General features: G+C 43.0%; 1 protein-coding gene across 9 annotated transcripts in view; it reads right to left on the minus strand.

Moving 5' to 3' along the window:
* Positions 1-21,423, minus strand: part of BOC (BOC cell adhesion associated, oncogene regulated) — a 98,143-nt gene that overhangs the window by 13,953 nt on the left and 62,767 nt on the right. For all 9 annotated transcript variants that reach the window (XM_053309942.1, XM_053309933.1, XM_053309934.1 and 6 more), the window contains 8 exons: positions 14,586-14,732; positions 14,031-14,174; positions 12,006-12,299; positions 9,358-9,630; positions 8,093-8,391; positions 4,114-4,273; positions 3,380-3,490; positions 1,355-1,561 (listed from right to left, as the gene is read on the minus strand). In XM_053309942.1, coding sequence (XP_053165917.1) covers positions 1,355-1,561; positions 3,380-3,490; positions 4,114-4,273; positions 8,093-8,391; positions 9,358-9,630; positions 12,006-12,299; positions 14,031-14,174; positions 14,586-14,732 — 1,635 coding nt within the window. The remainder of the gene's footprint in view (positions 1-1,354; positions 1,562-3,379; positions 3,491-4,113; positions 4,274-8,092; positions 8,392-9,357; positions 9,631-12,005; positions 12,300-14,030; positions 14,175-14,585; positions 14,733-21,423) is intronic.

A 21,423-nucleotide genomic window follows, 5' to 3' on the forward strand; every position in this document is an offset into this window, starting at 1 on the left:
TCTTTTTGTATGTGTCTGTATGCATGTAACATGTAGCTTGCATGAGATGCTGTTCAAAGAGCTCAGGAGTCTTGGTCACCAGAGAACAACTGCACGATGCAACAAAGCATTGCAGGATTTACACCTTCCTGGAACATAAATTAATAAAAACTAACTTAACCCGTGCAGAGCATCTGCATGCTAGTACCTGATTGCTCCCCTCACCGCATGTCACAGTCCTCCACACCTCAGAGAGCTCTCCACCCTCACCTGAGCCACGCTCCTCCTCCATCCAGTTGCTTCCATCCCCCTCACCCCTCTTGGTCACTCCTCCATCCCTTTACTCCATCCTCCTCACCCCTCTTGGTTGCAGCTGCAGCATTGCTAGTGCCTACTGGCCAAGCTGCAGCCCCCTATCCCCAGAGACCTCCCGACCCTCACCCCACTTCTCCTCCTCTCACAGGAACAGCAGCAGTGGTTGACCAGGCCCTTCCTTGTTGCCACCACCGCCATGGCCACTCATTTTCCTCAGGCCACTGACAGGCACAGGCCCGTCCCTTGTCTGCCTGCCTGCCTTCACCAATGGCCTCAGTAGCCCCAAACAGCAGCAGTGGTTGACTGGGCCCTTGCTTGCTGCCAATACATGCTGTCATGGTGGCTCGTTCCCCTCAGGCCACTGACAGCCTGGGGTCCATCCCTCGCCCTTCCTTCTTTCTCTCTTCTCCTTGCTTCTTTCCCCCTCTTTTTTTCTCTTCCACTTGCTCTTCCCGTCTGTCTTTCTTCCATCTCCATCTCTCTTTCCTACATCTCTCTCCCCACCCCCATCCCTCAGTTAACAGATCTTGTTTCCTCATCCAATTCACACAACGGCAGCCTCCTTCTCCTGAAGAGTCTCTTTCCTCCCTCAATGACCCCTCTCTTCGCAGACCCCTGCCTAATATCCTTTTATACATATATAGATTCCTCTCCTCTACAATCAAGAACATCTTCCAACCAGTAACAGTTGCATTCCAACTGACCTTAACCATCACAGGCTCCTCCCCCCTATCTGCATATGGAATCCCCACTGCCCAATCACAATGGTGCTTCTGCTCTCATAGGCTCCTCCTCCCTATCTGCATATGGAATCTCCACTGCTTAATCACCATGGTGTTTCTGCCCACGAACTCTCGCGAGATCTGCCATGCACGGGATCAGTGTGTGTGTGTACACACACACACACACACACACATATATATATATGAATGAAATGATCCTTTCTCCTTGGCATGGACATTAATGTTAATAGCAAAAGGCATGGAACAAAACCACTACAGAATACAGTATTTTCAAGGGCCACAGAAAGCATGTGACCTGGGGCGAGAAGGTCTTCTACCTTTCTCTAGTCCAGAAATTTCCACAGAGAGACGAGAAGGAGGAATGTCACTTTCAGCTGGCACCCAGTCCCCCAGCTTCTTCAGTTTCTTATGTTCTACTCGGAATGACTGAATGGGAAACCCGCCATTCCCACGGGGGATCCAAGTCACATAGACAGATGTCTCAGATGCCATCGATATAGTGGGACGATCTGGTGCTTCTGGAGCTGTAAGTAATTGAAAAATCATATTAGCAGATATAAAATCAATCAGTCTCCTATTTTTAGACTAGAGAAGCAGGGCGGTAACCAGTTTCCCTCACTTGGTAGGGCTGCCATGTTTCCAAATGTGGATTCAAGAAATGAATAGAAATATTAGTGATTTCCTCATAACCAGCAGAAACTTCCATAACCCTGTCACCAAGGTCACCTGTCCATGTTATTTTAGTGTCTATGAACTGCTGGCATTAGAAGTGTCCAAGCTGAATCAGAACAGTTATTATTAAATTCAGAAGCTTTAACTAGATGTGTGCACGAATCAAATTTTGTGATTCAATCTCAAATCAAATTGCAACAACCTGAATTGATTCGTCAAAAACACTGTCTTGATTAATCAACCTCAAATCACTCAAATCCATTCAAGTATTCTGAGTGCTATTTTGAGGCCTGTTTTTCTGGGGAAAGCTGGGAAAATGAGCGTCAAAATGGCAGTTTTTCTGGAGAGAGCTGGTCTAGCAGTTGGGGTTGGTGGGTAGACCAGCTCTCCGCTCCAGACTTGGTGCAACAGCCCACCTCGGAGGACGGGTATACCAGGTATACCAATCCTCCAAGGTGGAAAGATGTGCTAAGTCCAGAGTGGAGGGGTAGTCTACCTGCCAACCCCAATTGATAGACCAGTTCTCCCCAGAAAAACTGGCCCCCAAATGGCCTTCAAATGATCCAAATTGATTCAAGTCATATCAGGGTGATTCTGCTCAACCCTGAATCAGGCCTTTTATTTTGAGAGTGAATTGATTTGAGATAGAATCCCCAAATCGCCCCTGATTTGACCCGATTCAATGTCAAATCAAATTGCACATCCCTAGTTTTTACTACTTCTAATGAACATTATCTTTAGATGATTAAGAAAAGAACTGCACAGCTTCGGCCCTCCTGCAGATGATGGACTACAATTTCTGTAATCCCTAACTACTGCTTAGTGTGGCTGGGGATGATGGGAGCTGAGGCCTAAAAACAGCTGGAGGGCTGAAGTTGTGTAACCCTGAATAAGGACCTGCTTATATTATTCTGTAGCCTCTTCACCTTGCTATGTCTACAGTAATAGCAGAAGGGTTTTCCCCCCCAGGATCACTTAAGCATGTTAAGGGTGATAATGATCTTTAAAAATTCACCCTGTGGGGGGAAATCTTGGGTGGGAAAAGCTAGGTGGCTCAGTTAGGTAGGGATTGGAGCACTAACACATTTGGGGAGCACCAACTGACACTAGAAATTTTCCTATTCTAAAAGCAAGCTACTGTTCCTTTAATGAAAACTGTAATGTCACATTTAAATGCTTGTATTTCCAAAAAGTTCTCAGGTGAGTCAAGTGGGGCAGTGCACTCATTCCCAGCTATAGCCTTATAGTACACAGTCAATGTCCCCCCCCCCACTTTTTTTTAAAGAAGAGTTTAGTGAAGATAAACAGCTATATTCCATCATACTGGAATACAGTGTAAACCCTCATTACTGGTTACTGGTTCTAATCCAGTTCCATTTTAATGATACTAGACACTGCTCTCATTTTCATATACTGCTTGGTAGCTTGTGTGGCAAGTGCTGGTTGCCAGAAAAAGAGTCACTCATACTTTGGAGAGAAATGTGACCTAATAAGGACTGGAGAGAAGCAACAGAGATAAGCAAACCCTTCTGCAGTTGCTTCTGTCAGTCTTCTGTTTTTCTCACTCACACTATGAGGAAACCATTTCCAATCCCCCTCTTCCCCCAAACAAGCAACCAGACTTCTGGACTTGAAAACCCCTTTTTGCTGCAAATCTGACATGGCCTTACGGGATAGGCGAGTGTTGTCTGATTGGTTGCTGCTCCGAGTGCTAGTGCCTGGGTCATCCTTCTGAATCTGCTGCTCTTTACTGGCAACAATATCTGGTTTTGGTCGTCGTCCTAAACAAGACAAAAATAATTAGCAAAGATGGTGAGAGATAATTATGTTTAGTGGCTACTGCTCTGATAGATAGTTGACTTTGAGAGGTAGCTGACGTTCATTACTTCTCTGTGGGAGCTTACAAACCAAGGGCCTAAATGGGTTTGCCACCCAATATTCTCCCCGCTGGGTGCTGTGTTGGTGAGAAAACCTTCTAATTTCCAGCCATTTCAGTTTTTCATTTTCCCCTGAAGGCTATTATTCTTTCAATCAATTTCATTACAGACAGAGGCATTTGCCATATGTCTGATGCAGAAAAAGGACAAAGTGTCCACAGTGACTGAGTGCAAGTAACAAAAATGTAACATGGATTTCTAATCCTCCCAAACCTGGTGTTATAATAATATTATTTTCCAAATGACATCTCATCTTTAATGAGACCTAGTACCTTAATGACTGCCGGCAGATAAGATATCATCTGTCAATCAGCTTTTCCTAAGTAGAAATATAGCCTTGTAAGATAAACATTTGTAGGAAGGAAGCTAATTTTCAAGTTGTATAACCCTGAAGAGCCAAGCCATGGCCTGTTCTCCTCCTCAATAGAAGATAAATTGTATCTCCAGAGAAAGTACTTAATCTTTACCAGTTCTGAAGGTCACCATGGCTGTCTGGCCCTCTCCAGCACAGTTGTAACCAGCCATTTCCACCTCATACAAACTTCCTGGATCCAGTTTTGTTAGAGTCAGACGATGCTGGCTGGCAGGAACATTCCTGACTGTCCAGTTATCTGAAGAATTCATTACCTGTTGAACAATAAGGAGCAACAACAGTTATCATGGATTCCATATTTATAAAGGGCAAAATCCAAGTTTTGGCTAAAGTTGGAACTGACGTGAAACGGCTCAACTCTCACAAGCCACTTTGCAACATTCTCTTATTAAATTACCATCACTTACAAGTCACATTACAGCAGTGTTCTTCACTGCATGGCCTGCAAACCAATGGTGGCTCCCCTTAACCCTATGTTTGGCTCCCTGGCTAATACTTTACTAGGTCTTTTTGAAGCTTCAGAGTTGAATACTCCACACAGCCCTGAGGACGCTATGTGGAGATGACCATTTCCAGTGTGCAGTGCTGCATTTTTCTCAGCTCCGGTGTGGCTCTCAAGCCCCAGTGCCACCTTGGAAGGTGTGCACAAGCACTGGGTAGGGTAGTTCTTCCTCAGCACTTTCCCCATAAAGCTCTATGGAAACACTCTGGGAAAGACTACACTTCACAGCATTCTGTGCATGCCTTCCAAGATGGTGTTGGGGCTTGATAGAGCTCTCTCTCCTGAAGAGGCCTTCTTGGCACTGGTGAAAGCAAAGTACTGCTCAGAGGCCTCTCACAATGACAGGTTCCCCCCGCTTTATCAAGCCCCAATTTAGTTTAAAGAAAGTGCCCCAGCTTTAAAATAGTGAATATCACTGCTTTACATTGCCATGTTTGCAGGAAGCTCAACTAGACTTGGAAAAGTATATCTAGACTTGGAAAATAAAACTATTTGGTTACGTGGCCTAAAAAATAAAACAAGTAACCTTCAGTAGGCTAATGGAGAATACTTTCTGCATCTTTTAACATGGTTACTTTTAGCTAAGGCCTCTGCTCATGTGGTGTCTAACTGGTTTGTATCCAACTGTCAGCACATCGGTAACAAAGAGGTGTTGCCATACTTCGTGTGGCCACCATACTGAAACAATATGGCAGATCAGCAAAAAATACTGTTGGGTTCCCTAGGACCCACTCCCATGTGCTGTGAATTTGGTCAGTGCAAGGGCTGCAAAGAGGTGTTGCCTATACTTTGAGTGGCTGCCATTTTGAAACAAGATGAGGGATCAGAAAACAACAACAAAAACATAAGGTTCCCCAAACTTCTCCCATGTGCTGTGCATTTGGTTTGTATCAGACTGTACATGCAGAAGCTAATAGAGGGACACACAGGCAGACATGGTGACCTCTTAAGCCTTCTTTCCTTTGGAAAGTAGGCTAATCTTCACTGGCAAACTGGTGTAGAACACCACCGCCGAGTTGAGAAATCTGAGGCATTCCCTGAGAGGAATGAGATGAAAATTAGCAATTTATCAGCCCAGAAATAATACTATATGACAATCAGAGCACTTTGTTACAGAGCTGTACCATTGGGAATTAGGGGTCTAATCAACACGCTAAAGGAATCTTTCTCACAGCCTACTTAACAGTTCCAAGGCCCAATTTGTGTACCTCCTCCACTTGCTTCAGCTCACCATCTACCAAAAATTACAGTTCTGAAGACAACTGTCTTAAAAAAGAAAAATGAGCATCCTGTTCTGACTACAACAGGAAATTAATCCAGAGCCATTTTTTAGGGCTGCGTTTTTGGATATCTTTGAAGGCCCAAGAGGGCCATTCCCACCCCCTACCATGTGGAGGCAGTCAGTCCTGGGGCAGTTGCCCCAGGTATTATGGTGGTTGGAGAGGGTGGGGGGGTTCTTTAATTCTTAGCCCAGCACTGATGCACAGGAGGCTGGGTGGGTGGGCAGAATGCTGGGAGGGTCCTGGGGAGCGTGGGGAGACACAGAGGGGAGGCTGGGAAAGAGCATGGGAAGGCTGGGGAAAAGCATGGGGATGGCTTTTCCCATCCCACTCCATTGGATCTTTTACTGGATCTTCCATGCTGCATCCTGAACCCAGAAATCTCATTGGGTATACTTGCCAAGCACAAAACCCTTATACTACTTATTCCTCATTCACTTAACTCCTCTACCCCCCGGGCCACTATTCCCATCTTGCAGTGCTTACATGTACACTTCTCTCCCCATACCACCTCATATCCAGGCTGATGTAATTCTGAACATAGTTTGCAATCACAAACATTGTAACTGTGCTCTGAACACATTCATGTGGGTCTAACGCTTCCTAGGTATAGCCGCATGCATACAAAACTTCCAAGTTTAACAAGTTCTTGGTGTCATTTTTATGGCAAAATAAGTCCAGAGTATTTAGTTAGCAAAAAGGCACCTGAACCTTAAACAGCAAACTGCATCTACATCTCAAGTAAGCACATGCCATAAAAGCACATGCCGTAGGCACATGCATATTTACTGCTGTGATGAGCTCTGACACAACCATGGCTATTCAGTTCTGCTATACCCTTCTCCATGATATAAAGCACAATTTTCAGGTATTTGTTTGGTTGCCAGTTACACAAATGACAGCATTGTAAGGGTTAAAAGGAACAGGCATCATCTGTAAAGGCCTTTAAGACACAAGAAAGAGCTTCCAGCTGAGAATTTGCTCTGTGCAGGAAACATATTAGTGCTAAGTGCAGTGACCCACGGTGACTCCCTCTGACCCAAGAAGGGAGTCCACAACCAAAAGCAGAGAAGACACACTGCGAGCCAGGATCCCATGTTGATCTGGAATCATTCCTTGGCATGTGACTGGGGGCCATATTCTGTCTCATGGAGAGGGATGAGTTCAGTGTAAATAAGGTGACGATCTGAAATCTACTAGTGGAGACAAAAGGCAGCATTTCTCATACTTTTGTTTGTGTTTCTTGTGTATCACCTAATTAAGATTTTCAGGAGAATTGTGAAACAAAGAAAGCAAGAAAAATGCAAGTTCCACAGGTTTGTAAGACACGGAAGTTATTCGCACAATCAGAAACCTTTATGTTTTGTATGCCTTTTAAATATTATTTTATGCCCTTTTATGCACTTGAAATACTTTTTAGTGTTTCTTTAGTCCTTTTAACATATTATTATGCATTATACTTGGTACTGTGTAATCACCCCCTGCATTTTATGCTGGTCTATGTCCGTAATAAAGATGATTGCTTGATTGATTGTGTGGAAGCAAGGTAGGAGGAAAAGCTACCTGGGTTTTCCTCCTATCTTGCTTCCACACAATCACTTCTATCCAGGTTTCCCTCTTACTTTGCTTCCACACAATCAAAAATTGGGAGCACACACAGCTAGCAAACCTGGGTAGAGCACAGTTTATGATTGTGTGAATGACCTTATGCATATTCTGGGATACCCCCTGCTCACTGACACCTTCCCTGAAAACTCTGCAACTCCCTTCCTTTTGCTGATCTCCAACGTAGTCTGCAGTAGTGCAACTATCTCTCCATGTCCGCTCCTTATCCTGAGGCTGATTGCTGTACTCCCCCTTCAGGTCAGACAAGTGTCCTTTCTAAACAAAGGATGGGCTGATGCTACTATTTTATGGTTGTCTTATTGGCTGCTTTTTATGTATTTGTTTTTATTGATTTTAGTGCTTTAAAAAACTGTTTATGCTGTTAGCTGCCTTGATTATTTTAGATAAAATGGAAAGGTGAGACAAATACTTACATTAAATAAAAACAGGCATCAGCCAGACATGGGGCATAGCTAGGGGAGAGGGGCCCATGTTCACCCCTCTCCTCAGTGGCCCCTCGGAGTGAGAGAGATAATGAAGCAAATAGGGAGGGATGGAGCTAGGGGCCCTGGGTTCTTTGAACCCATTCACTCAAATATAGCTACACCCCTGAGCCACAGAAAGCTTTCTACAGAGACTGCAATTCAGAACAGATGGCATCTGAAAGACCTGCAGGAGGTGCTCACCTTGCGATGTTTTACAAGATAGTAGAGGACAGAGGCTCGGCCATCGTGCCGCGGTTTCCACACTAAATCATAGGAATCTGTTTTAGTTGTCCGGGTAGAGCTAAGGACGACAGGGGCCTCAGCTGGAGACACCAGTCCTTTGGTCGTGCACTGGACAGACACTGCTGGTGTGGTGGGCCGGGGCCGTAGCAGCATAGTCTTGTCTTTCCCAGTTTTTTCACTGCTGCTTAGTCTGGTAGGTGACATGGCAGCCTGAGCTGAGTGTGCAGCGGAGCCTCGCTGTGGCTTCAGAGTTGTTTCTGGAAGAGGGAAGGCAAAATATCATTTTAAACATGTGTGTAGCCTAACACATTTCTTGGAACTGATATGCTCTCACTTCCAATGGGTTTTCTTTTAACGAAAGGCGGTATAGAAATGTAAAAATAAATAAATAAATAAATAAATAAATAAATAAATAAATAAATCTTATCACAATCTTCAGTGGACATCAGGCTACTTCTTCTTATGAGTAATGGAGGAATGCACTGAATAGTAACTCTATAAAGTCATTGCCAAATGGAGGGGGCAAAAGAGTCAGGTCTGGCTGTGGGCTGTGCCTTGCTGAAATAACACAGCCCTTCAGAGACAGGTGGGCTTTTCATTGGCTTTTGGCTTATTTACAAGACAAGCCACTATGGGTAAGGCAGAGAGAAGTTCTAGGCACCTGAAATGTGATTTTGGTGCACTAGGCATGAACCTGTTTTGCACAAAACAATTTTTTTGTTTCAAAGTCATCTAAACTTTGTAAAGTGACTATACAAGTATAGTATATAGTATACTTGTAAGGTGACATGTACATCTGACATGAGCCCTATTCAGACATTAAGAAGAAGAGACACTGTATTCGCATACAGCATCTCAGATGGGAACGGAAGTCCCTCCTGCTGCCTCGGTCAGTCATTCCCCCTCACTAACCCTCCTGAGGCATTCACACTTACAGAGGATTACAGCCTTCGTCTGAGGCAGTGAAGGCTATAAGCATGTTGGCGGGTGCTTCTGTGCTCGGGGGACTTCTGCAGGAGGGGGAGTCGGGGGAATGACTGGCTGAGGCAGCAGGGGGGACTTCTGTTCCCATCTGAGATGATGTATGCAAATCTCACTCGTGCTGTCTCACTGTTTAGGCTAGAAATACACTATGCTAAGATTCTCTACAACAAAAGACATGAAGAAAATGCACAGTACTATGCATTCCTATAGGAACACACTTGACTTCACTGACGACTTACCAGGTCGAGTCGTTCTCAGCTGTACCATAGCCTGTGCACTCCCAACTTCATTCTCTGCCATGCATTGGTATATCCCCTCATCCTCCGGCCCCACACTGGAGAGCCGTAGGGCCTTGCGTGAGAGCTGCATTCGATGGCTAGAGAAGAGAGGAACTGCATTGCGGAGCCACACAACTGTTGGCTGGGGATTTCCTCGAACCTTGCAAGTGAACTTTGCACTCTGACCCCATGTGATGATCTGCTGGGATAGTTCCATGCGAACCTCTGGAGGTTCTGAAAAAGCAACACAGTTACATTTGAAACATATTGGATAACAATATCCAAAACTATATCCTTGTGCAGATACATTTTAGCTGTATCAGAAGTTCCCCATAGTTAGTTGCTCCATATATTTCAAAAACTATCCTTGGGAGATGGGCAGTCTTTACTCCCTCTCCTGTAACCAGAGGCTCCAGATCTGAAAATGAATGGACCTGTCATTTCAACAAATCTCATCAGGAATTTCTGATCCAGATATTTGGGCTAGCTGCTGAGGTTGTTAGGACCAAAGTAGCCTACTCATATGTTTAATTCTGGTAACCAACTTCCTCAAGAACACATGCATATTCAAATACAATATCATGTGTTTCCTTTGTGTGAGTGTCTGCCAGGGAGTCTTGACACATTTGTTTATTATGCATTTAGAGAAACTAGCCCCAATTGGTCAGGAACTACCCAGCCCATGTGAGGTCAAAGCCTGGACCCTCTCTTTGAATTCCTTTCCTCTAAAAAGAGACCTAGGAGATGCACCATTGACTTTTTGGCTGATTATCAAACTTGATCCAGCATCTGCAGGAGAATGGGTGGAAAATGTCTTATTTATTTCTGTGTAAGAGAGACTAAAGACCACACACACCCAAAAACCTGTAAGTTACATTGCAAGTAAGAACTTTATGCCTGTTTTTAACAGCATCATCTGTCTAACTTAGCACATAGTTAGCTAGTAGACATTCTTTTCAGTTTTATTTTGATTATATGAGAGTGTGCCTAGAGTTATTGTTTCTCAATAAATAACTCTGTTTTAATCCTCTGGCTCTTGTTTAAAAAGTCAAGGCTTTGGCTCTGTCCTTGAAGTTGCCTGAGCTACTCATGCTATTTTGTGACTCATTATCCTTTTGATGTGTCTTTAGATTAGCCTGTTGGCCTCTAGGCAATATACTCCTTTAAACAGAAAGAGCTGCCATAATTCAGTAGTAGACTGAGTAGTATAACTTTTTGCATGCAGAAAGTTCCAGGTATGATCCAGCATCTAAAGAGGTCTGGGAGAGACTCCTTCCTGAAAACTTGGAGAGCCACTGCCAATCAGAGTAGGCAATACTGAGCTAGGTGGCGCAACAGTCCGAGGGCTCCCACATTGTCCCTGTGGCCTTTTCCCAGCTACAGACTAAAAGTCGAGTCTGAAGTAGGAGTCGTAATTCCCCTCAGATCAGATCACAGTCCATAACAGCCTACTTACTGTGTATTGACCTGGGAATCATCTGGACTGTAAAATCTGCATAAAGCCAAAGGTTGAATCTTCAATAACATGCTATCCTTTGCCATGAATGTACACAAAAACCATTATCTGCCTTCTCTTTGAATTTAATCACAAAAGCCTCCCTTGATTCTGTTAAGAGTCTATCATTTTCCCTGCCACTAAGTGTATTAAAACCTATGTAAACGACTGGAAACTGTCTGCCTCATGAGGGCTTGTGATGTCCGTTCTTCTCTTGATAAAAGTCTTGGCTCGCTCTTGAAGAACATATCCTTCACTGAGACTCAGCCAAGCTGAACAGAACAGATTTTGAGGCTTCTTATAGCTTACTTTCTGAAGGAAAGAAAAAGTAGGAGATCACTGTATCCATGTCTATGTTGTGCTGTGTGTGTAATTGCCACATAACTTTTGTGTTTAGAATCCAATACGAACTAAATTTACAGTTTATGGGAAGGGTCCCAGGACACCAATGGGGATATTTTTATTTTGGTCTACCATCCTGAAACAAGATGGTGGCCAATAAACTAATTAGCACCACCCTTTTACAATTCATGTTTGCAATCCTATACTGACCAAATTTACATGGGCATGGTGCTAGATATGCATAAGAGAAAGAATGCTGCCTGAATTTCCCTTACTATTCACAAAGGGGCAAAGGGAGTTAAGAGTCCCTTTCCTGTATGTTAGCTTGGGAGAAAGAGGCTGAGGTTCATAATGGTGTTTGTAGGTGTTGAGGAAGGGACTCTTGAGTGATGCTGGGGGCCAGACAGGAATACTGAAAAGGATGAGTTTGGCTCTAAGGCTTCCAGTTGCCTATTCATTGTCTAGCTAGGGTGATTCATTGGGACTTAAAAATTGCAGAATTATTTGCTCCTATGAACTGCTGTCAAGGAACTCTTTTCTGCTTGAGTGCAAGGAAAATACCTTTTTTGGTGGTGGCAACGACTGGAGTTAGGTCCCTGAGTAGCCTATTTAGCTTTGTGAGCATTACAGTTCATCCCAGGATAGTTCTGAAAGTGACATGCATATGAGATGACTCAGAGCTGGCTGTGGATTGTGGCTGTAACGGCTGTGTCGGAGAGGAGAGGAGAGAGAGGAGAGGAGAGGAGAGGAAGAAGGTTGAAGCTCTACTCACCAAACACTTGAACGTTGTAGAGTATGAATGCTGCTCCAGCCTCACCCACTCCATTGTCAGCCATACAGCTGTAGGTCCCTGAGTCTTCCTCACCAATTGTATCAATCAGGAGATTGCTGAGAAGGAATTGAGTCTTATTGTAGCCAGAGACATTAAAGCCATCCTTAGCCCATGTGACACGGGGAGGTGGAATCCCACTAGCCACACATTCTAGGATGAGGGTTTGGCCCTTAGTGACAATTATGGTCTGAGCATCTGGGGGATAGATTATGCGAGCTGCCTCAGCTGTTGAGCCTAGAGCAGTGAGAGAAAAATCAGTGGAAGAAAAGTCAGACACTCTTGTAGAACAAGCCAAGACCAACAATGCACTACAAGCAGAAAAGTGTATTGTTGCTAACAGACACTAAATTGGACATTCCTGGCATGGTGGCAGAATTCTAAGAACTCTGCCTCCTAGAACTTTATAGCCCAAAGTAATATAGGTTAACAAAAAAACTAACCAAAAAAATCACCAAAAGCTCTCACACACGAAGGGCATTCTACACAATAACCTGGAGCTTATCATTACCAGTAATGTTTATGACACTTTTTGCTGCTCAACATGCTTTACAATTCTCACCTCATTTAACTTCGCAACAGTGCTGTGAGGAAGAACAGCTAACCATGGTGAGTGGGGGAATAGGAAGGATTCTTGGCCTGGGTCAATAACATCCAGACCCGACTTTCTAGCAACTGCAGCATACTCGTTCTCACTAACCATCCTGTTCTCATGCTTAAGTGCTGCTTAAAAAAAACCTGGCTGACTAAATTTAGTAGCTAACATACTGTGCAGTGGTGCATCAGCCTAGTAATTTTGCATGCACACAAGTTACACAAATGCAAAATTTGTGCACATGTTAAACAAGAGTGAGTCCACTGGAAATAATGGGCTTACTCTCATGTAATGTCATTTGTGCAAATGCTGCATTTGCACAACTTGTGTAACTTGTACAACTTGCATGCATCCAATGTTACTAGGCTGATGTACTATTGCACAATATGTCAGCCACTAAATCGAGACATCCCAAGACATGTGAGTTGAGGCAAAATGGTTTCCATAGGGCAGTCCTTTTGGTCTCTTCCCTTGCTCCATGAGAATATGCATTCTAGGTGTACAGGCATAAGCAGTGCAGGTGCATGACAGGCCTCTTGAAACATCATGATGCAATGCAGAAACCAAAATCAAGAAAATAATGGGAGGGCTAAAATTAAAAAAAGTGCATATATAGTTTTTAAGTTTTTATCTGTATTTTAAACTGTTTTGTTTGTGTTAATGTTTTAATTGTGTTTTTATATTATGAGCTACCCAGGGACTTGCGCACAGTGCGGTATAAAATGTGTCTAAACAAACAAACAAAAAACCAAACAGAAATTCTGAATGCAAAGTAGAGAACTTTCTTCAAAAAATTGTTACTTTGAATACAATACCTGTACAGAAAATATATGAAAGCAAGCTCTTGAAAATGAAGCTCTTGTTCTGTTGCTGATGTAAGGACTCCTGCTGATATAATTTTATTCCTGGCTTTTATTGGTTTTATACTGTTTATTTTATTCTGCATTTATTGATCTGTTTACATCACTGTGAGGTTATTTTAATGAAAGGTGATAAATAAATAAATAAAACAGCAAGTGCAAAATATCCAAGTCAAATTACACTAAATGTTTTTGCTGACAGCTATAAAATGGGAACACCAAGATTAGAGCGTTCTAAGCTTAGCCACCTTAAGTGGCACAGTGGGGAAATGCTTGACTAACAAGCAGAAGGTGGCTGGTTTGAATCCCTGCTGGTACTATATCAGGCAGCAGTGATATAGGAAGGTGCTGAAAGGCATAATCTCATACTACGCAGGAGGAGGCAATGGTAAACTCCTCCTATATTCTACCAAAGAAAACCACAGGGCTCTGTGGGCACCAGGAGTTGAAATTGACTTGACGGCACACTTTACTTTAAACTTAGGAACCAATCAAACAGAAGCAATAACTTACGTCTCACACGCAGCCTCTCACTAGATACAGATGTCTTCACTTCCTGGGTGACAGGGTTGTATGCTGCACATTTGTAAGTTCCCTCATCCTCCTGGCTGGCATTAACTATCTGAAGATTCCCAGAGGGCATGATCAGGTAGTTGTCTGTTAAGATAAGGGAGGAAATTATTCAAACTATTTCCACAGGTAGGGAGCATCTGTGTTGTGCAGTATTTAATTTAGCATGATGTAGACACCAGCTTAACATTATACAGCAGAAAGGAAGAGAGGTTTTCACTACATTTGGCAGGAGAGAGGAAGGTTGCAAAATGGTAAGTAGTAGGAAGAATGGAACAAAGAGAAGAACAGAGTTTAAAAGTCAATTCTAGTTTTCTTGGAAACACATGATTTGTTATGAGAACTAGAATAAGGCTTTAAAAGCTAAATGATGGTGTAGGTTCTTTAGTAACACCACAGCTGGGAAGAAATTTTGTTTGGATTAGTTCTGGACTTCAAAATAGCTCAAGACAGCAAACACAGACACTCATTCCAATTTCCCAGTCACTCACAGCTCACCTCTGGAGGCCTCCAGCCATTCTTGTTTCACACTGTAGCGAACCTGGGCCTTTGGATGACTTTCAGGAAGATCACAGGCAATCACAGCTGTATTTCCCTCATCAACTTCTATCACATGCTGGCCATCGTATTTGAAGTCTTTGAGATCTATTAAGAAGACATTAAGAGGATTTTTCAGTACGAAAATTAGCTTGCACATAAGGGAGGGCAACCGCAGTTTAAAAAAAAAATCTCCAGAGGATTGATGATCAAAGTCTTGGACTTGTTAGAAAATAAGGAAAATGACATCCTTTCCATTGGATAACTTCATCTGATCTTTAATAGTCACTAGAGCTTACGTATATGAGGCTGTTTGATTCATTGACATAATGTCTGTGTTTCTTCATCTGCAAGATCAATATGGACCATAATGCAAGAGACAACCTACACTTCATTTCTACACGGAAGCTGTCCCTTTCATTTCAGTGGAACTTCCAAACCCGTGTGCTTTGGATTGCGGCAATGGTTGGTTGGTGTGTGTGCGTGCGTGCACGTGAAGCACACATGTATAAAGCTTTAAGAAACTTCTGAGTTGTAGCATTTCTTTTGCTCACAGTGCACATTATTCTCTAATATCCTAATCCTAAACTTAGAAATAAAGACATTGGACATGTTCACACACTCCATCGCAAATAAAGGATGAGGGTGGTGAAATGTTGGGAACTGACAGCACATGTTCCTGGAGGATGTGTTGTGAGAACCCGCCCAAGTCCAGTCACCAAGTCCTCCCTCCAACATTCTTCTGACTTTCGGAACCAAGATATGAAGTCAGGAATCTCGGGAGAAGGTCAGGTGAAGGACTTGTGGACTGAACTCGGGCGAGTTCACACAACATGACTGCCAGAAGGACACACTGACAGTTCCTGACATTTCCCCACTTTCTTTCCTTACTTGCAGTTGGCTGCATGTTATAATCACATTACTGCGTCACATCATTATAACACGTCACAGTAGGCTGGCTGCCCAGAAGCAGCCTGCAGCAGCAGGAGCAGGCTAAGGCAGCAGAGCAGTGAGCACAGCAAGTGGGTGGGTGGGTGGGAGGGTGATGTGGCCCACCCTCCCACCCGCATGCTCAGATGACAGGGACTGCCTGCCCACCTACTCACCCAGATGACAAGAAGTGATCGCCCATGCAGGCGAAGGGGGCATGGATACAAAAGCCAGGCTTCGCCTGGGGCACCAGCAGTCCTTGGGCCGGCCCTGTCCATTGGCGATTTCTTCGGAAAAATGGATTGCATAGCCCAGTAGAATGTTCTGTGTGTCAGCTTATTTTCCTCCTACCTATCATTCTTCTTCATCATATCTGATTTCTCTGGGGCCAGACACCAAGTACAGACTAGTGTTGAATTTTTTTTAAAAGTTCAGCAGAATTCCTGAAATTATGTTATAACCATATAACTCCAAAATAGCAATCTCTTTGAAAGATAAGCTTCTCTTCTGACCATAAAGAATCTCTGCCTTCAGCATAAAAAACAATCTGGTTTAGATGCTTTAACACAGCTGTACTTCTGTCAATCAACTCTGAATAAAATAAGTTTAATGCTATGTGATTAGCCTAAGGTGAGTGGTTCACAGGTGAATGGTAAGGATATAATCATGCTGCTTAACTTCACAGTGAGATAGCCAGTTTGTTGGGATGTTTAATGTCAACAGTCCTAAACATTTGAGTTTTTGTTCACGAGTCCTGATCCTAATCCAATTTCTTAGAAATAAGTCCCACTGATTTCAACTGAACTTATTTCCAAGTAATAATAAGTATTCTAGTAGCTTTGGTCTCACAGTGGCATAATCATATCCTAGTCAACAGAGTGCAAATGGATAGTTGATCAGCTATATTAGGGAAGTCAGGCAGCTGAATACCATGGAACAAAGGCACTGAAACTACTGTGCTAGACAGCTTAAGACAAACTTTGGCTGTGCACACCACACAAATTCCAACAGAACAGTCCCATTCAGGCTAGTTGGACTACTACTGAGCATGTGATTTGAAGCCTTTGATTAACTGTTATGTCCATTTCATATCTGCAGATAATGCTCTTTAAGTGACAAAGGATTTCCTCCTCTTTTGTTTTTGCTCAATCAAACAAAATGATCTTGATTCAGAAAAAGGAACTTTTCTTATCTGACAAGGATTTTATGGTGAATTGCTAATTAATATTTTGAGATAGAGAGGTCATTCAGACAATCAAAAACTGTGTTCTACCTGGATTTGGGAGCTGTGTGTGCTCCCAATTTTTGGTTGTGTGGAAGCAAGGTAGGAAGAAAACCTGGGTAGGCTTCCACACAGTCACTTCTACCCAGGTTTTCCTCCTACCTTGCTTCCACACAACTGAAAACTGGGAGCACACACAGCTCCCAAACCCGGGTAGAACAGTTTTTGACTGTGTGAATGACCTCAGGGTATTTTTCACACAAATTAAAAATTGTGGCCCATCTAATAACTGGCAGGTGGCCCCCAGGTTCTATTCCACCACTGTGACCTGTAATCCTTATAAACGGAGATGCTGTAGAGCTTTGAACTTGGCCTCTCACTGATAAGGGCTGGTGGAAGACTCTAGAGGAAAGGTTTTTGTTTTGTTTTTAAAATGGGATTATCCTTCAGGCCTGTTCTGAGTTGTTAATTTGTGGTTGATACTAACTTCACTAAGAATTTGATGGGGTCTTGCTGAGAAAGAGGTAGACATTACTGAAGCGGTGAAAGATTAAATGTAAGCTACTAACTAGGCCTGTACAATCATTCAGCAACAAATAGCCAAAGCAGAATAATGCATACAGTCCCACTGGCACTGCACGGAGGTGAGTGTTCCCAATGTACACTTTTGCATGAGCTCTCTAACCAACTTACCAGTTCTGAAGGACCCTTAAAGAGTGCAGAACCCTTCTGCATTCCAGCACCATCTTGGAAGGTACAGTGGGAGAGCTGGGAAGTGTAGTTCTTTCTAGCGCTTCCTACATACCTTCCAAGATGGCACTGGAATGCAGCAGGGCTCTGTGCTCTTTAAGGGGTCTTCAGAACTGGTAAGGAGTTGGTTAGAGAGAGTCAGGTCCCATTCAGAGGTGTGCATTGGGAATGCTCATTTCCACGTGATGCCAGCAGGGTTGTGCATATAATTTGTCTTTGTCTGTTCAGAACTGAATAATTACAAAGGCCAAAGGCTATCATCCTTAACAACACTGTCATCATTCTTAATAAGCTAAAAGCTTTTAAAAGTCAGGGATACAGTTGCAATATGAATTACTTTTGCATACCATACAGAGGCAGAAAGTGGGAATAAGCCCAGGATCACAGTGTACAACTCTCTGTGGATACAGACTGCCTGTCTAGTGCTCAACTACATTTTTCTATGAAATACTACAGAAATTCAGAAGTGCATAAAACTAAATTGCATACTGGTTGATCTAAAAAACTAAGTTCCACCACCCGCTGGCAGCATACTTTAATTTTTAAGATGAATTAAGACTTCATATAAAAGAGCAGTCCATTTCAGAGTCATAGGAACATAGAAAGCTGCCATATACCGAGTCAGACCATTGGTCCATCTTGCTCAGTATTGTTTACATAGACTGGCAGTGGCTTCTCCAAGGTTTCAGGCAGGAGTCTCTCTCAGCCCTATTTTGGAGATTCCAGGGAGGGAACTTGGAACCTTCTGCATGCAAGGATGCAGGTGCTCTTCACAGAACAGCCCCATCCCCTAGGAGGATATTTACAGAGCTCACATGTAGTCTCTTATTCAAATGCAAACCAAGGTGGACCATGCTTAGCAAAGGGTACAATTCATGCTTGCTATTACAAGACCAACTACTACAATCAAGTTTACAATTTTGCTGTTGCTCAAAATCTAAATCCATGTGAATGGCGAACACTTATTCAAGTGCAATGTTTTTGTAATCAGGTTCTAATTCATGTCAAGACTTGTCCTGATGTTTGATTAGGAAGACCATGTGAACTTACAGGACAGAATGGATTTGCAGATGTAGTTATACTTATAAAGTTTACACAAGAGAGTGAGAAAAAAATGTTTCTTACTTGGCTAGACCAAGTCTTCTTTGTCTGCTAAAATAGTTTTCTGCACTCATCCCTGAGCTCACACTGTGGTCTTAGGAGCTGAACAGCCAACAGGGAGGTCCTTTAAAAGCGTGAATGAGTATACCAGATCAAGAAGGATGGATCAAGTTTTACTGGAGAAAGTATTTGACGTGACACCTGCTTTTGCTTGCCTGGCTGCCTGTACATTTGAGAAATCCATTAAGAGACTATGTTTGCACAAGCTCTCAGTACAACCAGCCAAAAAACCTGAGTCTTCCTCCTTTTCCTCCTGTTGTCTATATCTCTTAGCCCTCAAAAAACCCAGACTGACAAAATGCAGATTTCTAATGATGTTTCTCATAAGAACCTTTCCCAGTACCGTCATACTCAGCAAATCCATTTTCCTATCCCAGCAAATCCAGAGGCATGTTGCCATCTTTACCACTACCTCAACATGTGAAGTAATCAAGTAACTTGCATACAATTAACCTGTGTTAGAGCAGCGATTTCCACTGGTGGGTCAGGATGTATAAGATATTTTGAGGGCAAGTCACTAGTTTGGTCGCAATACTAAATAGAAGATTCTGAGTCCATTGAGTCCATATGAAGGTGAAAAGGCCTGGGAAAGTGCTATATGTCTTTGTACCTTTTCAGAGACTGAGAGAAGCAATGAAGAAGATTCAATTATTATTCCATTTCTAGGTGGTCAAAAATTAGAAACCAAGGAAGACTAAAAGGGGAACCTATTTAACCTATTTAAAAGGAGGGCTAAGGGGTCCATTAAAAAACAACTTACAGGGTTCTTAATGTGATGCTTATGACTAATTCTCACTGGGAAACAGTGCGTGAGCAGATGCTTCTATGATACCTTTAAACTGTCCTGTGGTTTGACTTTTTGTTTTGGTAGGTTTAATAACCAAGTCCCTCTTTTTCACTTCTGCTTCAGGTACTAATAATCATTTGTCTAGTGAACTGGAATGGAGTGGAGTCAAATAATAGAACTAAATGGAACCAGGTAAACCAGGGGTTCTCATACGTGGGTCCCCAGATGTTGTTGGACTACAACTTCCATCATCCCTAGCCACAATCACTGAATGCCACTGTGGCTGGAGGTGATAATCCAACAACTGGAGACCCAAAATTGAGAATCCCTGAATAAGCCTTATATCCTGAAAGTGTGAACAAATGTCACAGTCACATTTAGAGGGAAAATAACCTAGGGCTGATCCTACCTTTGCTGCTATAGGACCATATCATATTCATATAGTGCCAAGCAAGCACAGCACAATGCAATTCACTTCATCATGAATCTTTAATCTTCAGAGTGCTATGACTATTATCTTGCAAGTGATTTGCTAAAGCACTGCTCTATTCATGGCAAAACATTATCCTATTTTTTCAGAGCAATTTGACACAAACTCAGCACAAGAATGAAACTAGTCTTTAAAATGTGACACATATATTCAGAAATCTACATGGTCGTGACTATGCAACCACAAATATTATACACTCCAATGCAAAAGTGGTTAAGGATCTTCAGGATGTTGGCTTTTATTAAAGAGTTCCTATCTAGTCCTTCCAGCCTTGTAGTGTCATCATCCCACACCAGTCAAGCCTTGGGTGGATTATGCCTCTGGTAGCTAATCCGCTTTGAATTGGTGGGGATGATGGCATTCTTAATGCTCAATTTTCTCAATGCGATTCGGGAGGAAGGGAGTTCAGAAAGAGATGCACCTTCTGAGGTTTTCCTGTGTGTAGCTTTAGGGGGAGTCAGATATTATCCTGTACTATTCTTCTAATGCCAGTGTGGGATTACTACATCTCAATCCTACTACCCCCTTTTTGCACATAACTGTGTGCACGAATATCTGCACATTCATCTGCACAGATTATAGTTGCTGGATCCCCTTGCTCCCTGCAAAGTAAGTTCAGAAGAGATGGGGGCCAGCTTAAGAAGTCTGAGAAGCACTACAGTAAATGCATCCTCTTCACTCAGAAGAACTCACAGTGTTTCTCGATGGCTTGCCCTCACATAGTTAGGGTTGCCAGGGCCTAAGAGGGCTGCTCTACCTTTAGCTGGTTCATTGAAGGGAAAATTCCACCAGATGTACATAGGAAAATAGGAAGCTGCCATATACTGAGCCAGACCATAGGACCAATACGAACCAAATTTGCCAGAGCTGTATGGACCCACAGGGGGTGTCATGGCTCAGACTTCTGACTCAGAAGAGTCAGAGCAGGATGATTTATCAGCTAGTGAGGGCTTAGAGGCACAGCCACAGGATTTGGCAGAGAAAACAGACTCTGGAGCTGAGAATTCACAACAGCTGCCAGACATAGGAACATAGGAAACATAGGAAACTGCCATATACTGAGTCAGACCGTTGGTCTATCTAGCTCAGTATTGTCTTCACAGACTGGCAGCAGCTTCTCCAAGGTTGCAGGCAGAAATCTCTCTCAGCCCTATCTTGGAGAAGCCAGAGAGGGAACTTGGAACCTTCTGCTCTTCCCAGAGTGGCTCCATCTCCTGAGGGAATAACTTATAGTGCTCACACTTCAAGTCTCCCTTTCATATGCAGCCAGGGTGGACCTTGCTTAGCTAAGGGGACAGGGGCCTTCATGGCTACCCTGTGATGTGAAACTACACACACCGTACCTCTTTACAGACTGATGACACCAGTTATTCTTAATTCTACCTCCATACTTAGTCGATAAGAAATGTATTTTTAAAAACAAGCAAGCCACCTCAGAAACCATGCAGTTTAAAAATAT

Source organism: Hemicordylus capensis, chromosome 3 (genome assembly GCF_027244095.1).
Source record: "Hemicordylus capensis ecotype Gifberg chromosome 3, rHemCap1.1.pri, whole genome shotgun sequence".
Classification (NCBI taxonomy): Eukaryota; Metazoa; Chordata; class Lepidosauria; order Squamata; family Cordylidae; genus Hemicordylus; species Hemicordylus capensis.